Source organism: Coturnix japonica, unplaced genomic scaffold (assembly GCF_054131305.1).
Source record: "Coturnix japonica strain WE unplaced genomic scaffold, WE-NBRP24 Scf094, whole genome shotgun sequence".
NCBI classification, from domain to species: Eukaryota; Metazoa; Chordata; class Aves; order Galliformes; family Phasianidae; genus Coturnix; species Coturnix japonica.
The window spans coordinates 122,067-139,277 of NW_028188997.1; the positions used below are offsets into that span (position 1 = coordinate 122,067).

At 53.7% G+C, this 17,211-nt stretch overlaps 1 protein-coding gene across 1 annotated transcript in view; it reads left to right on the forward strand.

The window, feature by feature from the left end:
• The window catches only part of LOC107307900 (myosin-binding protein C, fast-type), a 162,738-nt gene that overhangs the window by 113,665 nt on the left and 31,862 nt on the right, over positions 1-17,211 (forward strand). The window contains exons 23-25 of the mRNA XM_085534668.1: positions 2,343-2,431; positions 3,468-3,660; positions 15,043-15,182. Of these exons, the coding sequence (XP_085390794.1) occupies positions 2,343-2,431; positions 3,468-3,660; positions 15,043-15,182 (422 nt within the window). The remainder of the gene's footprint in view (positions 1-2,342; positions 2,432-3,467; positions 3,661-15,042; positions 15,183-17,211) is intronic.

Below are 17,211 nucleotides of genomic sequence, written 5' to 3' on the forward strand. Positions count from 1 at the left end.
TATGGGTCCCTATGTGTCTCTATGGGTCTCTATGTGTCCCTATGGGTCCCTATGGGTCTCTATGGGTCCCTATGGGGTCTTTATGTGTCCCTATGGGGTCTTTGGGGTCTCTATGGGGTCCCTATGTTTCCCTATGGGTCACCCTGCCCCATTGCGCCCCATAGAACGCCCCAAGATCCTATGGGTCTCTATGGGTCTCTATGGGTCCCTATGGGTCTCTATGGGTCTCTATGGGTCCCTATGGGTCCCTATGGGTCTCTATGGGTCTCTATGGGTCCCTATGTATCCCTATGGGTCCCTATGGGTCCCTATGGGTCTCTATGGGTCTCTATGGGTCTCTATGGGTCCCTATGGGTCCCTATGGGTCTCTATGGGTCCCTATGGGTCTCTATGGGTCTCTGTGTCACTATGGGTCTCTATGGGTCCCTATGGGTCTCTATGGGTCCCTATGGGTCCCTATGGGTTCCTATGGGTCCCTATGTGTCTCTATGTGTCCCTATGGGTCCCTATGTTTCCCTATGGGTCACCCTGCCCCATTGCGCCCCATAGAACACCCCAAGATCCTATGGGTCTCTATGGGTCCCTATGGGTCCCTATGTGTCCCTATGGGTCTCTATGTGTCTCTATGGGTCCCTATGGGTCTCTATGGGTCTCTATGTGTCCCTATGGGTCTCTATGGGGTCCCTATGTTTCCCTATGGGTCACCCTGCCCCACTGCACCCCATAGAGCACCCCAAGATCCTATGGGTCTCTATGGGTCCCTATGGGTCCCTATGGGTCTCTATGGGTCCCTATGTATCCCTATGGGGTCCCTATGGGTCCCTATGGGTCTCTGTGGGGTCTCCATGGGTCTCTATGTGTCCCTATGGGGTCCCTATGTTTCCCTATGGGTCACCCTGCCCCATTGCGCCCCATAGAACGCCCCAAGATCCTATGGGTCCCTATGGGTCCCTATGGGTCTCTATGGGGTCTCTATGTGTCTCTATGGGTCCCTATGGGTCTCTATGGGTCTCTATGGGTCTCTATGGGTCCCTATGGGTCTCTATGGGTCCCTATGGGGTCTCTATGTGTCCCTATGGGGTCTTTGGGGTCCCTATGGGTCCCTATGTTTCCCTATGGGTCACCCTGCCCCATTGCGCCCCATAGAACGCCCCAAGATCCTATGGGTCCCTATGGGTCTCTATGGGTCTCTATGGGTCCCTATGGGACCCTATGTATCTCTATGTGTCCCTATGGGGTCCCTATGGGTCCCTATGGGTCTCTATGGGTCTCTATGGGTCCCTATGGGTCCCTATGGGTCCCTATGGGTCTCTATGGGTCCCTATGGGTCCCTATGGGTCCCTATGGGTCTCCATGGGGTCTCTATGGGTCTCTATGGGTCCCTATGGGGTCCCTATGTTTCCCTATGGGTCACCCTGCCCCATTGCGCCCCATAGAACGCCCCAAGATCCTATGGGTCCCTATGGGTCTCTATGGGTCCCTATGGGTCCCTATGGGTCTCTATGGGTCCCTATGGGTCTCTATGGGTCTCTATGGGTCCCTATGGGTCTCTATGGGTCTCTATGGGTCCCTATGGGTCTCTATGGGTCTCTATGGGTCTCTATGGGTCCCTATGTATCCCTATGGGTCCCTATGGGTCCCTATGGGTCTCTATGGGTCCCTATGGGTCTCTATGGGTCTCTATGGGTCTCTATGGGTCCCTATGTATCCCTATGGGTCCCTATGGGTCCCTATGGGTCTCTATGGGTCCCTATGGGTACCTATGGGTCTCTATGGGTCTCTATGGGTCCCTATGGGTCTCTATGGGTCCCTATGGGTCCCTATGGGTCCCTATGGGTACCTATGGGTCTCTATGGGTCTCTATGGGTCTCTATGGGTCCCTATGGGTCCCTATGGGTCTCTATGGGTCCCTATGGGTCTCTATGGGTCTCTATGGGTCCCTATGTGTCCCTATGGGTCCCTATGGGTCCCTATGTGTCCCTATGTGTCCCTATGGGTCTCTATGGGTTCCAATGTGTCTATATGGGTCTCTATGGGTCCCTATGGGTCCCTATGGGTCTCCATGGGGTCTCTATGGGTCTCTATGGGTCCCTATGGGGTCCCTATGGGTCCCTATGTTTCCCTATGGGTCACCCTGCCCCATTGCGCCCCATAGAACGCCCCAAGATCCCATGGGTCCCTATGGGTCTCTATGGGTCTCTATGGGTCCCTATGTGTCCCTATGGGTCCCTATGGGTCCCTATGGGTCTCTATGTGTCCCTATGGGTCCCTATGGGTCTCTATGTGTCCCTATGGGTCCCTATGTGTCCCTATGGGTCACCCTGCCCCATTGCGCCCCATAGAACGCCCCAAGATCCGCCTCCCCCGTCACCTGCGTCAGACCTACATGAGACGAGTGGGGGAGCAGGTCAACCTCGTCATCCCCTTCCAGGTACAGCTGCCCCATAGATCCCCATATAACCCCATATATCCCATAGATCCCCTATATAACCCCATATACCCCATAGATCCCATATAGCCCCATATAACCCCATATAATCCCATATAACCCCATATAGCCCCATATAACCCCATATAATCCCATATAACCCCATATAACCCATAGATCCCCCATATAACCCCATATAACCCCATATAACCCCATATAACCCCATATATCCCCATATAACCCCATATAACCCCATATAACCCCATATAACCCCATATAACCCCATAGAACCCCATATAACCCCATATAACCCCATATACCCCCATATAACCCCATATAACCCCATATAACCCCATATAACCCCATATAACCCCATATAACCCCATATAACCCCATATATCCCCATATAACCCCATATAACCCCATATAACCCCATATAACCCCATATACCCCATATAACCCCATATAACCCCATATAACCCCATATAACCCCATATAACCCCATATATAACCCCATATAACCCCATATAACCCCATATAACCCCATATAACCCCATATAACCCCATATAACCCCATATATCCCATATAACCCCATTAAACCCCATATAACCCCATATAACCCCATATAACCCCATATATCCCCATATAACCCCATATACCCCCTATATAACCCCATATAACCCATATAACCCCATATAACCCCATATAACCCCATATCCCCCCATATAACCCCATATAACCCCATATAACCCCTATATAACCCCATATAATCCCATATAACCCCATATACCCCATATAACCCCATTAAATCCCATATAACCCCATATAACCCCATATAACCCCATAGACCCCATATAACCCTATATAACCCCATATAACCCCATGTAACCCCATATAACCCCATATAACCCCATATAACCCCACATAACCCCATATAATCCCATATAACCCCATATAACCCCATTAAACCCCATTAAATCCCATATAACCCCATTAAATCCCATTAAACCCCATTAAATCCCATATAACCCCATATAGGGTAAGCCCCGCCCCCAAGTCACGTGGACACGGGAGGGAGGCCCACTTCCGCCGGAAGTCCAAACCAGGACATCGGAAGTGGACTCGGTGTTCTTCATCCGGTCGGCGACTAGAGAGATGTCCGGAAATTACGTCATCACTGTGCGCATCGAGAACATGGAGGACAGCGCCACCCTGCGGCTGCGGGTTGTAGGTGCGACCTGGGAGGACCTTATATAGAGATATATAGGGAGTCTCTATGGGGTTTTTGGGGTCTATATGTGTCCCTATGGGTCCCTATGGGTCTCTATGGGGTCTCTGGGTCTCTATGTGTCCCTATGGGTCCCTATGGGTCTCTATGGGGTCTCTGGGTCTCTATGTGTCCCTATGGGTCCCTATGGGGTCTCTATGGGGTCTCTATGGGTATATGGGGTCTCTATGGGTCTCTGTGGGTTCCTATGGGGTTCCTATTGGTCTCTATGGGTCTCTATGGGTCTCTATGGGTTTCTATGGGTCTCTATGGGTCTCTATGGGTCTCTATGGGGTCTCTATGGGTCTCTATGTGCCTCTTTGGGTCCCTATGGGGTCTCTATGGGTCTCTATGGGGTCTCTATGGGGTTTCTATGGGGTCTGTGGGGTTTTGGGGGTTTCTATGGGTCTATGGGATCTCTATGGGTCCCTATGGGTCTCTATGGGGTCTGTGGGGTATTTGGGGTCTCTATGGGGTCTCTATGGGTCTCTATGTGTCTCTATGTGTCTCTATGGGTCCCTATGGGGTCTCTATGGGTCTCTATGGGGTCTCTATGGGTCTCTATTGGGTCTCTATGGGTCCCTATGGGTCCCTATGGGGTCTCTATGGGTCTCTATTGGGTCTATAGGGTCTCTATGGGGTCTATGGATTCTATAGTGTCTGTGGGGTCCCTATGGGGTCTCTATGGGTCTCTATGGGTCTCTATGGGTCTCTATGGGTCTCTATGGGGTCCCTATGGGTCTCTATGTGTCTCTATGGGTCTCTATGGGGTCTCTATGGGTCCCTATGGGGTCTCTATGTGTCCCTATGGGTCTCTGTGGGGTCCCTATGGGGTCTATGGGTCTCTATGAATCTCTATGGGGTCTCTGTGGGTATTTGGGTTCTCTATAGGGTCTCTATGGGGTCTCTATGGGTCCCTATGGGTCCCCATGGGTCTCTATTGGTCTCTATGGGTCTTTGGGGTCTCTATGGGTCCCTATGGGTCTCTATGGGTATATGGGGTCGCTATAGGGTCTCTGTGGGTCCCTATGGGTATATGGGGTCTCTATGGGTCTCTATAGGGTCTCTATGGGTCTCTATGGGTCTCTATGGGGTCTCTATGGGGTCTCTATGGGTCTCTATGGGGTCTCTGTGGGTATTTGAGGTATCTATAGGTCTCTATGGGGTCTCTATGCGTCTCTATGGGGTCTCTATGGGTCTCTATGGGGTCTCTATGGGGTCCCTATGGGTCTCTATGGGTCTCTATTGGGTCTCTATGGGTCCCTATGGGTCCCTATGGGGTCTCTATGGGTCTCTATTGGGTCTATGGGGTCTCTATGTGTCCCTATGGGTCTCTATGGGGTCTCTATGGGGTCTATGGGGTCTCTATGGGGTCTATGGGGTCTATAGGGTCTGTGGGGTCTCTATGGGGTCTCTATGTGTCCCTATGGGTCCCTATGGGTCTCTATGTGGTCTCTATGGGTCTCTATGGGGTCCCTATGGGTCTCTATGTGGTCTCTATGGGTCCCTATGGGTCTCTATGGGTCCCTATGGGGTCTCTATGGGTCTCTATGGGGTCTATGGGGTCTGTGGGGTCTTTATGGGTCCCTATGGGTCTCTATGGGGTCTCTATGGGTCCCTATGGGGTCTCTATGGGTCTCTATGGGGTCTCTATGGGTCCCTATGGGGTCTATGGGGTCTCTGGGTCTCTATGTGTCCCTATGGGTCCCTATGGGGTCTCTATGGGTCTCTATGGGGTCTCTATGGGGTCCCTATGGGTCTCTATGGGTCTCTATGGGTCTCTATGGGTCTCTATTGGGTCTATGGGGTCTCTATGGGGTCTATGGGTTCTATAGTGTCTGTGGGGTCTCTATGGGGTCTCTATGGGTCTCTGTGGGTCTCTATGGGTCCCTATGGGGTCTCTATGGGTCACTATGGGGTCTCTGTGGGTCACTATGGGTTCCTATGGGTCCCTATGGGTTCCTATGAATCTCTATGGGTCCCTATGGGTTCCTATGGGTCTCTATGTGTCCCTATGGGTCTCTATGGGGTCTCTATGGGTCTCTATGGGGTCTCTATGGGTCTCTATGGGTCTCTATGGGTCCCTATGGGTTCGTATGGGTCTCTATGGGTCCCTATGGGTCTCTATGGGGTCTCTATGGGTCCCTATGGGGTCTCTATGTGTCCCTATGGGTCCCTATGGGGTCTCTATGGGTCTCTATGGGGTCTCTATGGGTCTCTATGGGGTCTCTGTGGGTCCCTATGGGTCTCTATGGGGTCTCTATGGGTCCCTATGGGGTCTCTATGTGTCCCTATGGGTCTCTATGGGGTCTCTATGGGTCTCTATGGGGTCTCTGTGGGTCTCTATGTTTCCCTATGGGTCCCTATGGGTATATGGGGTCTTTGGGGGTCTCTATGGGTCTCTATGGGGTCTCTATGGGGTCCCTATGGGTCTCTATGGGTCTCTATTGGGCCTCTATGGGTTCCTATGGGTCCCTATGGGGTCTCTATGGGTCTCTATTGGGTCTATGGGGTCTCTATGGGGTCTATGGGTTCTATAGTGTCTGTGGGGTCTCTATGGGGTCTCTATGGGTCTCTGTGGGTCTCTATGGGTCCCTATGGGGTCTCTATGGGTCCCTATGGGGTCTCTATGGGGTCTCTATGGGTCTCATCACTGTGCGCATCGAGAACATGGCGGACAGCGCCACCTTGCGGCTGCGGGTTGTAGGTGCGACCTGGGAGGACCTTATATAGATATATAGGGGGGATCTATGGGGTTTTTGGGGTCTCTATGGGGTTTTTGGGTTATCTATGGGTCTCAATGAGACTCTGTGGGTCCCTATGAGTCTCTATGGGTCCTTATGGGTCTCTATGGGGTCTATGGGTCTCTATGGGGTCTCTATGGGGTCTATAGGGTCTCTATGGGGTCTATAGGGTCTGTGGGGTCTCTATGGGGTCTCTATGTGTCCCTATGGGTCCCTATGGGTATATGGGGTCTATGGGGTCTCCATGGGTCCCTATGGGTCTCTGTGGGGTCTCTATGGGTCTCTATGGGGACTATGGGGTCTGTGGGGTCTCTATGGGTCTCTATAGGGTCTCTATGGGTCTCTATGGGGACTTTGGGGTCTGTGGGGTCTCTATGGGTCTCTATGGGGTCTCTATGGGTCCCTATGGGTCTCTATGGGTCTCTATGGGGTCTCTGTGGGTCCCTATGGGTTTCTATGTGGTCTCTATGGGTCCCTATGGGTCCCTATGGGGTCTCTATGGGTCTCTATTGGGTCTATGGGGTCTCTATGGGGTCTATGGGTTCTATAGTGTCTGTGGGGTCTCTATGGGGTCTCTATGGGTCTCTGTGGGTCTCTATGGGTCCATATGGGGTCTCTATGGGTCTCTATTGGGTCTCTATGGGTCCCTATGGGTCTCTATGGGGTCTCTATGGGTCCCTATGGGGTCTCTATGTGTCCCTATGGGTCTCTATGGGGTCTCTATGGGTCTCTATGGGGTCTCTATGGGTCTCTATGGGGTCTCTGTGGGTCCCTATGGGTTTCTATGTGGTCTCTATGGGTCTCTATGGGTCCCTATGGGTCCCTATGGGTCTCTATGGGTCTCTATTGGGTCTATGGGGTCTCTATGGGGTCTATGGGTTCTATAGTGTCTGTGGGGTCTCTATGGGTCTCTATGGGTCTCTATGGGTCCCTATGGGTTCCTATGGGTCTCTATTGTTCTCTATGGGTCTCTATGGGTCCCTATGGGTCCCTATGGGTATATGGGGTTCTGTGGGGTCTCTGTGGGTCCCTATGGGTCTCCATGGGGTCCCTATGGGTCTCTATGGGTCTCTATGGGTCTCTATGGGTTCCTATGGGTATCTATGGGTCTCTATGGGTTCCTATGGGTCTCTATGGGTCTCTATGGGTCCCTATGAGGTCGCTGCGGGTCCCTATGGGGTCTTTGGGAGTCTCTTTTAGGGGACTTGGGGTCTCTATGGGGTCTCTATGGGTACCTATGGGTCTCTATGGGGACTATGGGTGTCTATGGGTCCCTATGGGGTCTCTATGGGTATTTGGGGTATCTATAGGTCTCTATGGGTCTATGGGGTCGCTATGGGTCTCTTTGGGGTCTCTATGGGTCTCTATGTGTCCCTATGGGGTTTCTATGGGTTGTCAATGGGGTCTGTAGGGTTGATGGGGTCTCTATGGGACTCTATAGGTCTCTATGGGTCTCTATGGGTTCCTATGGGTCCCTATGGGGTTTCTATGGGGTCTCTATGGGTCTCTATGGGGTCCCTATGGAGTCTATAGGGTTTTGGGGGTCCCTATGGGGTCTCTATGTGTCCCTGTGTGTCCCTATGGGTCTGACATTCCCATCTATGGGTCTCTATGCGTCCCGGTGCCCCACAAGCGGTGCAGGTGGTGGAGGTGTGGGGCAGCAACGCGCAGCTGCAGTGGGAGCCCCCCAAGGGTCGCTATGGGTCCCTATGGGGTTCCTATGTTTCCCTATGGGTCCCTATGGGTCTCTATGGGTTATTTGGGGGTCTACATGGGTCTTTGGGGTCTCTATGGGTCTATGTGGGGTCTCTATGTGTCCCTATGGGTCTCTATGGGTCCCTATGGATCCCTATGGGTATATGGGGTCTTTGGGGGTCTCTGTGGGTCTCTATGGTGTCTTTGGGGTCCCTATGTGTCCCTATGGGTCCCTATGGGTATATGGGGTCTTTGGGGGTCTCTGTGGGTCTCTATGGGGTCTTTGGGGTCCCTATGTGTCCCTATGGGTCCCTATGGGTATATGGGGTCTTTGGGGGTCTCTGTGGGTCTCTATGGGGTCTTTGGGGTCCCTATGGGTCCCTATGGGTCCCTATGCATCTCTATGGGGTGTCTATGGGGTGTATGGGGTCTCTATGGGTCCCTATGGGTCCCTATGGGTCTCTATGTGTTTCTATGGGTCTCTATGGGGTCTCTATGGGTCCCTATGGGTCTCTATGGGTCTCTATGGGTCCCTATGGGTCCCTATGGGTCTCTATGGGTCCCTATGGGTCTCTATGGGGACTATGGGGTCTCTATGGGTCTCTATGGGGTCTCTATGTGTCCCTATGGGGTCTCTATGTTTCCCTATGGGGCAGAGCGTCCCAGTGCCCCACAAGCGGTGCAGGTGGTGGAGGTGTGGGGCAGCAACGCGCAGCTGCAGTGGGAGCCCCCCAAGGGTCTCTATGGGTCTCTATGGGTATATGGGGTCTCTATGGGTCCCTATGGGTCACTATGGGTATATGGGGTCGCTATAGGGTCTCTGTGGGTCTCTATGGGGTCTATGGGTCTCTATGTGTCCCTATGGGGTCTATGGGGTTTTGGGGGTCCCTATCGGGTCTTTGGGGTCTCTATGGGTCCCTATGGGGTCCCTATGGGGTTTTGGGGGTCCCTATGGGTCTCTATGTGTCCCTATGGATCCCTATGGGTATATGGGGTCTTTGGGGGTTTCTGTGGGTCTCTATGGGGTCTTTGGGGTCCCTATGTGTCCCTATGGGTCCCTATGCATCTCTATGGGGTGTCTATGGGGTATATGGGGTCTCTATGTGTCCCTATGGGTCCCTATGGGTCTCTATGGGTCCTTATGGGTCTCTATGGGTCTCTATGGGTCCCTATGGGTTCCTATGGGTCTCTATGGGTTCCTATGTGTCTCTATGGGTCCCTATGGGTTCCTATGGGTCTCTATGGGTCCCTATGGGTTCCTATGGGTCTCTATGGGTCCCTATGGGGTCTCTATGGGTCCCTATGGGTCTCTATGGGTCCCTATGTGGTCTCTATGGGGTCTCTATGGGTCTCATCACTGTGCGCATCGAGAACATGGCGGACAGCGCCACCTTGAGGCTGCGGGTTGTAGGTGCGACCTGGGAGGACCTTATATAGAGATATATAGGGGGGATCTATGGGGTTTTTGGGGTCTATATGTGTCCCTATGGGTCCCTATGGGTCTCTATGGGGTCTCTGGGTCTCTATGTGTCCCTATGGGTCCCTATGGGGTCTCTATGGGGTCTCTATGGGTCTCTGTGGGTTCCTATGGGGTCTGTGGGTCTCTATGGGTATTTGGGGTAACTATAGGTCTCTATGGGGTCTATGGGGTCTCTGTGGGGTCTCTATGGGTCTCTATGGGTCTCTATGGGGTCTATGGGTCCCTATGGGTCTCTATGGGTCCCTATGGGTCTCTATGGGTCTCTATGGGTCTCTATGGGGTCTCTATGGGGTTTCTATGGGGTCTGTGGGGTTTTGGGGGTCTCTATGGGTCTCTATGGGTCTCTATGGGTCTCTATGGGGTCTCTATGGGTCTCTATGTGCCTCTTTGGGTCCCTATGGGGTCTCTATGGGGTCTCTATGGGTATATGGGGTCTCTATGGGTCTCTGTGGGTTCCTATGGGGTCTGTGGGTCTCTATGGGTATTTGGGGTAACTATAGGTCTCTATGGGGTCTATGGGGTCTCTATGGGGTCTCTATGGGTCTCTATGGGGTCTATGGGTCCCTATGGGTCTCTATGGGTCCCTATGGGTCCCTATGGGTCTCTATGGGTCTCTATGGGTCTCTATGGGTCTCTATGGGTCCCTATGGGGTCTATGGGGTTTTGGGGGTCCCTATGGGTCTCTATGTGTCCCTATGGGTCCCTATGGGTATATGGGGTCTTTGGGGGTTTCTGTGGGTCTCTATGGGGTCTTTGGGGTCCCTATGTGTCCCTATGGGTCCCTATGCATCTCTATGGGGTGTCTATGGGGTGTATGGGGTCTCTATGTGTCCCTATGGGTCCCTATGGGTCTCTATGGGGTCTCTATGGGTCTCTATGGGTCTCTATGGGGTCTCTATGGGTCCCTATGAGTCTCTATGGGGTCTCTATGGGGTCTCTATGTGTCCCTATGGGGTCTCTATGTTTCCCTATGGGGCAGAGCGTCCCAGTGCCCCACAAGCGGTGCAGGTGGTGGAGGTGTGGGGCAGCAACGCGCAGCTGCAGTGGGAGCCCCCCAAGGGTCTCTATGGGGTCTCTATGGGTCTCTATGGGTCTCTATGGGGTCCCTATGGGTCTCTATGGGTTATTTGGGGGTCTACATGGGTCTTTGGGGTCTCTATGGGTCTCTATGGGGTCTCTATGGGTCTCTATGGGTATATGGGGTCTCTATGGGTCTCTATGGGGTCTTTGGGGTCTCTATGGGTTCCTATGTGTCCCCATGGGTCTCTATGGGGTCTATGGGGTCTCTATGGGTCTCTATGGGTCTCTATGGGGTCTTTGGGGTCTCTATGGGTCTCTATGGGGTCTTTGGGGTCTCTATGGGTTCCTATGTGTCCCCATGGGTCTCTATGGGTCTCTATGGGGTCTATGGGGTTTCTATGGATCCCTATGCGTCTCTATGGGGTCTCTATGGGTCTCTATGGGGTCTCCATGGGGTCCCTATGGGTCTCTATGGGTCCCTATGGGGTCTCTATGGGTCTCTATGGGTCCCTATGGGGTCTCTATGGGTCTCTATGGGGTCTGTGGGGTATTTGGGGTCTCTATGGGGTCTTTATGGGTCTCTATGTGTCTCTATGTGTCTCTATGGGTCCCTATGGGGTCTCTATGGGTCTCTATGGGTCTCTGTGGGTCTCTATGGGGTCTATGGGGTCTCTATGGGTCTCTATGGGTCTCTATGGGGTCTTTGGGTCTCTATGGGTCTCTATGAGTCCTTATGGGTCTCTATATGTCTCTGTGTGTCTCTATGGGGTCTCTTATGGGGTCTCTATGTTTCCCTATGGGGCAGAGCGTCCCGGTGCCCCACAAGCGGTGCAGGTGGTGGAGGTGTGGGGCAGCAACGCGCAGCTGCAGTGGGAGCCCCCCAAGGGTCGCTATGGGTCCCTATGGGGTCCCTATGGGTATATGGGGTCTCTATGGGTCTCTATGGGGTCTATAGGGTCTGTGGGGTCAGTGGGGTCTCTATGGGTCCCTGTGGGTCTCTATGGGTCTCTATGGGTCTCTATGTGTCCCTATGGGTCTCTATGGGTCCCTATCGGGTCTTTGGGGTCTCTATGGGTTCCTATGGGTCCCTATGGGTCTATGGGGTCTGTGGGGTCTCTATGGGTCTCTATGTGTCCCTATGGGGTCTCTATGGGTATATGGGGTCTATGGGGTCTCTATGGATCTCTGTGGGGTCTCTATGGGTCTCTATGGGTATATGGGGTCTTTGGGGTCTCTATGGGATCCCTATGGGGTCTATGGGGTCTGTGGGGTCAGTGGGGTCTCTATGGGGTCTCTGTTTGTTCCTATGGGTCTCTATGGGTATATGGGGTCTCTATGGGTCCCTATGTGTCCCTATGGGTCTCTATGGGTCCCTATGGGTCTCTATGGGGTCTATGGGGTCTCTATGGGTCTCTATGGGGTCTCTATTTGTCCCTATGGGGTCTCTATGGGGTCTCTATGTTTCCCTATGGGGCAGAGCGTCCCGGTGCCCCACAAGCGGTGCAGGTGGTGGAGGTGTGGGGCAGCAACGCGCAGCTGCAGTGGGAGCCCCCCAAGGGTCTCTATGGGGTCCCTATGGGTATATGGGGTCTCTATGGGTCCCTATGGGTCTCTATGGGTCCATATGGGGTCTATGGGGTTTTGGGGGTCCCTATTGGTCTATATGTGTCCCTATGGGTCCCTATGGGTATATGGGGTCTTTGGGGGTCTCTGTGGGTCTCTATGGGGTCTTTGGGGTCCCTATGTGTCCCTATGGGTCCCTATGCATCTCTATGGGGTGTCTATGGGGTGTATGGGGTTTCTATGTGTCCCTATGGGTCTCTATGGGTCCCCATGTGTTTCTATGGGTCGCTATGGGATCTCTATGGGTCTCTATGGGGTCTCTATGGGTCTCTATGGGTTCTCTATGGGTATATGGTGGTCTATGTGGTCTATATGGGTCTATATGGGTCTATGGGGTCTTTGTGGGTCTCTTTGGGGTCCCTATGTGTCCCTATGGGTCTGACATTCCCATCTATGGGGCAGAGCGTCCCGGTGCCCCACAAGCGGTGCAGGTGGTGGAGGTGTGGGGCAGCAACGCGCAGCTGCAGTGGGAGCCCCCCAAGGGTCTCTATGGGGTCTCTATGGATCTCTATGGGTCCCTATGGGGTCTCTATGGGTCTCTATGGGTATATGGGGTCGCTATAGGGTCTCTGTGGGTCTCTATGGGGTCTATGGGTCTCTTTGTGTCTCTATGGGTCTCTATGGGTATATGGGGTCTATGGGGTCTCTATGGATCTCTGTGGGTCTCTATGGGTCTCTATGGGTCCCTATGAGTCTCTATGGGGTCTATGGGGTCTCTATGGGTCTCTATGGGTATACGGGGTCTCTATAGGGTCTCTATGGGTCTCTATGGGTCTCTATGGGTCTCTATGGGTCTCTATGGGGTCTCTATGGGTCTCTATGGGTCTCTATGGGTTATTTGGGGGTCTACATGGGTCTTTGGGGTCTCTATGGGTCTCTATGGGGTCTATGGGTCTCTATGTGTCCCTATGGGTCTCTATGGGTATATGGGGTCCCTATGGATCTCTGTGGGTCTCTATGGGTCCCTATGGGTCCCTATGGGTCTCTATGTGTCTCTATGGGTCCCTATGTGTCTCTATGTGTCCCTATGGGTCTCTATGGGTCCCTGTGTGTCCCTATGGGTCTCTATGGTTCCCTATGGGTCTCTATGTGTCCCTATGGGGTCTCTTATGGGGTCTCTATGTGTCCCTATGGGGCAGAGCGTCCCGGTGCCCCACAAGCGGTGCAGGTGGTGGAGGTGTGGGGCAGCAACGCGCAGCTGCAGTGGGAGCCCCCCAAGGGTCTCTATGGGGTCTCTATGGGGTCTATGGGTCTCTATGGGTATATGGGGTCTCTATGGGTCTCTATGGGTATATGGGGTCGCTATAGGGTCTCTGTGGGTCTCTATGGGGTCTATGGGTCTCTATGTGTCCCTATGGGTCTCTATGGGTATATGGGGTCTATGGGGTCTCTATGGATCTCTGTGGGTCTCTATGGGTCCCTATGAGTCTCTATGGGGTCTATGGGGTCTCTATGGGTCTCTATGGGTATACGGGGTCTCTATAGGGTCTCTATGGGTATATGGGGTCTATGGGGTCCCTATGGGTCACTATGGGTATATGGGGTCTATGGGGTCTCTATGGGTCTCTATGGGTATACGGGGTCTCTATAGGGTCTCTATGGGTCTCTATGGGTCTCTATGGGTCCCTATGGGTCTCTATGGGTCTCTGTGGGTTCCTAAGGGTCTCTATGGGGTTTCTGTGGGTCTCTATGTGTCCCTATGGGGTTTCTATGGGTTGTCAATGGGGTCTATGGGGTCTGTGGGGTCTCTATGGGTCTCTATGTGTCCCTATGGGTCTCTATGGGTATATGGGGTCGGTATAGGGTCTCTATGGGTCCCTATGGGTCTCTATGGGGTCTCTTATGGGTCTCTATGGGGTCTATGGGGTTTCTATGGGTCCCTGTGGGGTCTGTAGGGTATTTGGGGTTTCTATGGGTCTCTATTGGTCTCTATGTGTCTCTATGGGTCCCTATGGGTCTCTATGGGGTCTCTATGGGGTCCCTATGGGTCTCTATGTGGTCTCTATGGGTCTCTATGGGTCTCTATGTGGTCTCTATGGGTCTCTATGGGTCTCTATTGGTCTCTATGTGTCTCTATGGGTCCCTATGGGGTCTCTATGGGGTCTATGGGGTCTGTGGGGTCTCTATGGGTCTCTATGGGGTCTCTATGGGTCTCTATGGGGTCCCTATGGGTCTCTATGGGTCTCTATGGGTCCCTATGGGTCTCTATGGGTCCCTATGGGTCCCTATGGGTCTCTATGGGTCTCTATGTGGTCTCTATGGGGTCTCTATGGGGTTTCTATGGGGTCTGTGGGGTTTTGGGGGTTTCTATGGGTCTATGGGATCTCTATGGGTCCCTATGGGTCTCTATGGGGTCTGTGGGGTATTTAGGGTCTCTATGGGTCTCTATGGGGCTTTGAGGGGCTTTTATGGGGGATCTATGGGGTTTTGGGGGTTTCTATGGGTCCCTATGCGTCTCTATGGGGTCTCTATGGGTCTCTATGGGGTCTCCATGGGGTCCCTATGGGTCTCTATGGGTTCCTATGGGGTCCCTATGGGTCCCTATAGGTCTCTATGGGTCCCTATGGGTCCCTATGGGTCTCTATGGGTCTATGGGGTCTATGGGTCCCTATGGGTCTCTATGGGGTCCCTATGGGTCCCTATGGGTCTCTATGGGTCTCTATGGGTCTCTATGGGTCCCTATGGGTCTCTATGGGGTCTATGGGGTCTCTATGGGTCTCTATGGGGTCTCTATGTGTCCCTATGGGGTATCTTATGGGGTCTCTATGTTTCCCTATGGGGCAGAGCGTCCCGGTGCCCCACAAGTGGTGCAGGTGATGGAGGTGTGGGGCAGCAACGCGCAGCTGCAGTGGGAGCCCCCCAAGGACGACGGCAACGCCGAGATCACGGGCTACACGGTGCAGAAAGCCGACACACGGACCATGGTCAGCCTGCCCCATAGATCTGCCCTATAGAGCCATCCTGCCCCATAGATCTGCCCTATAGAGCCATCCTGCCCCATAGATCCCGGCCTGCCCCATAGATCTGACCCATAGAGCCCTCCTGCCCCATAGATCTGACCCATAGAGCCCTCCTGCCCCATAGATCTGACCCATAGAGCCCTCCTGCCCCATAGATCTGCCCTATAGAGCCATCCTGCCCCATAGATCCCGGCCTGCCCCATAGATCTGCCCCATAGAGCCATCCTGCCCCATAGATCTGCCCTATAGAGCCATCCTGCCCCATAGATCCCTCCTGCCCCATAGATCTGCCCTATAGAGCCCTCCTGCCCCATAGATCCCGGCCTGCCCCATAGATCTGACCCATAGAGCCCTCCTGCCCCATAGATCTGCCCTATAGAGCCATCCTGCCCCATAGATCTGCCCTATAGAGACATCCTGTCCCATAGATCCCGGCCTGCCCCATAGATCGGACCCATAGATCCCTCCTGCCCCATAGATCTGCCCTATAGAGCCATCCTGCCCCATAGATCTGACCTAGAGAGCCATCCTGCCCCATAGATCCCGGCCTGCCCCATAGATCTGACCCATAGATCCCTCCTGCCCCATAGATCTGCCCTATAGAGCCATCCTGCCCCATAGATCTGACCTAGAGAGCCCTCCTGCCCCATAGATCTGCCCTATAGAGCCATCCTGCCCCATAGATCCCGGCCTGCCCCATAGATCTGACCCATAGAGCCCTCCTGCCCCATAGATCTGCCCTATAGAGCCATCCTGTCCCATAGATCCCGGCCTGCCCCATAGATCTAACCCATAGAGCCCTCCTGCCCCATAGATCTGACCCATAGAGTCCTCCTGCCCCATAGATCCCGGCCTGCCCCATAGATCTGACCCATAGAGCCCTCCTGCCCCATAAATCTGCCCTATAGAGCCATCCTGCCCCATAGATCTGCCCTATAGAGCCCTCCTGCCCCATAGATCTGCCCTATAGAGACATCCTGCCCCATAGATCTGCCCTATAGAGCCCTCCTGCCCCATAGATCTGCCCTATAGAGCCCTCCTGCCCCATAGATCTGACCCATAGAGCCCTCCTGCCCCATAGATCTGCCCTATAGAGCCATCCTGTCCCATAGATCCCGGCCTGCCCCATAGATCTGACCCATAGAGCCCTCCTGCCCCATCGATCTGCCCTATAGAGCCCTTCCTGCCCCATAGATCTGACCTATAGAGCCATCCTGCCCCATAGATCCCGGCCTGCCCCATAGATCTGACCCATAGAGCCCTCCTGCCCCATAGATCTGCCCTATAGAGCCCTCCTGCCCCATAGATCTGCCCTATAGAGCCCTCCTGCCCCATAGATCTGCCCTATAGAGCCCTCCTGCCCCATAGATCTGCCCCATAGAGCCCTCCTGCCCCATAGATCTGACCCATAGAGCCATCCTGCCCCATAGATCCCTCCTGCCCCATAGATCTGACCCATAGGTCCCTCCTGCCCCATAGATCTGCCCTATAGAGCCATCCTGCCCCATAGATCCCGGCCTGCCCCATAGATCTGACCCATAGAGCCATCCTGCCCCATAGATCTGCCCTATAGAGCCATCCTGTCCCATAGATCTGACCCATAGAGCCCTCCTGCCCCATAGATCTGCCCTATAGAGCCATCCTGCCCCATAGATCCCGGCCTGCCCCATAGATCTGACCCATAGAGCCCTCCTGCCCCATAGATCTGCCCTATAGAGCCATCCTGTCCCATAGATCCCGGCCTGCCCCATAGATCTGACCCATAGATCCCGGCCTGCCCCATAGATCTGCCCTATAGAGCCCTCCTGCCCCATAGATCTGACCCATAGAGCCCTCCTGCCCCATAAATCTGACCCATAGAGCCCTCCTGCCCCATAGATCTGACCCATAGAGCCATCCTGCCCCATAGATCTGCCCTATAGAGACATCCTGCCCCATAGATCTGCCCTATAGAGCCATCCTGCCCCATAGATCCCTTCTGCCCCATAGATCT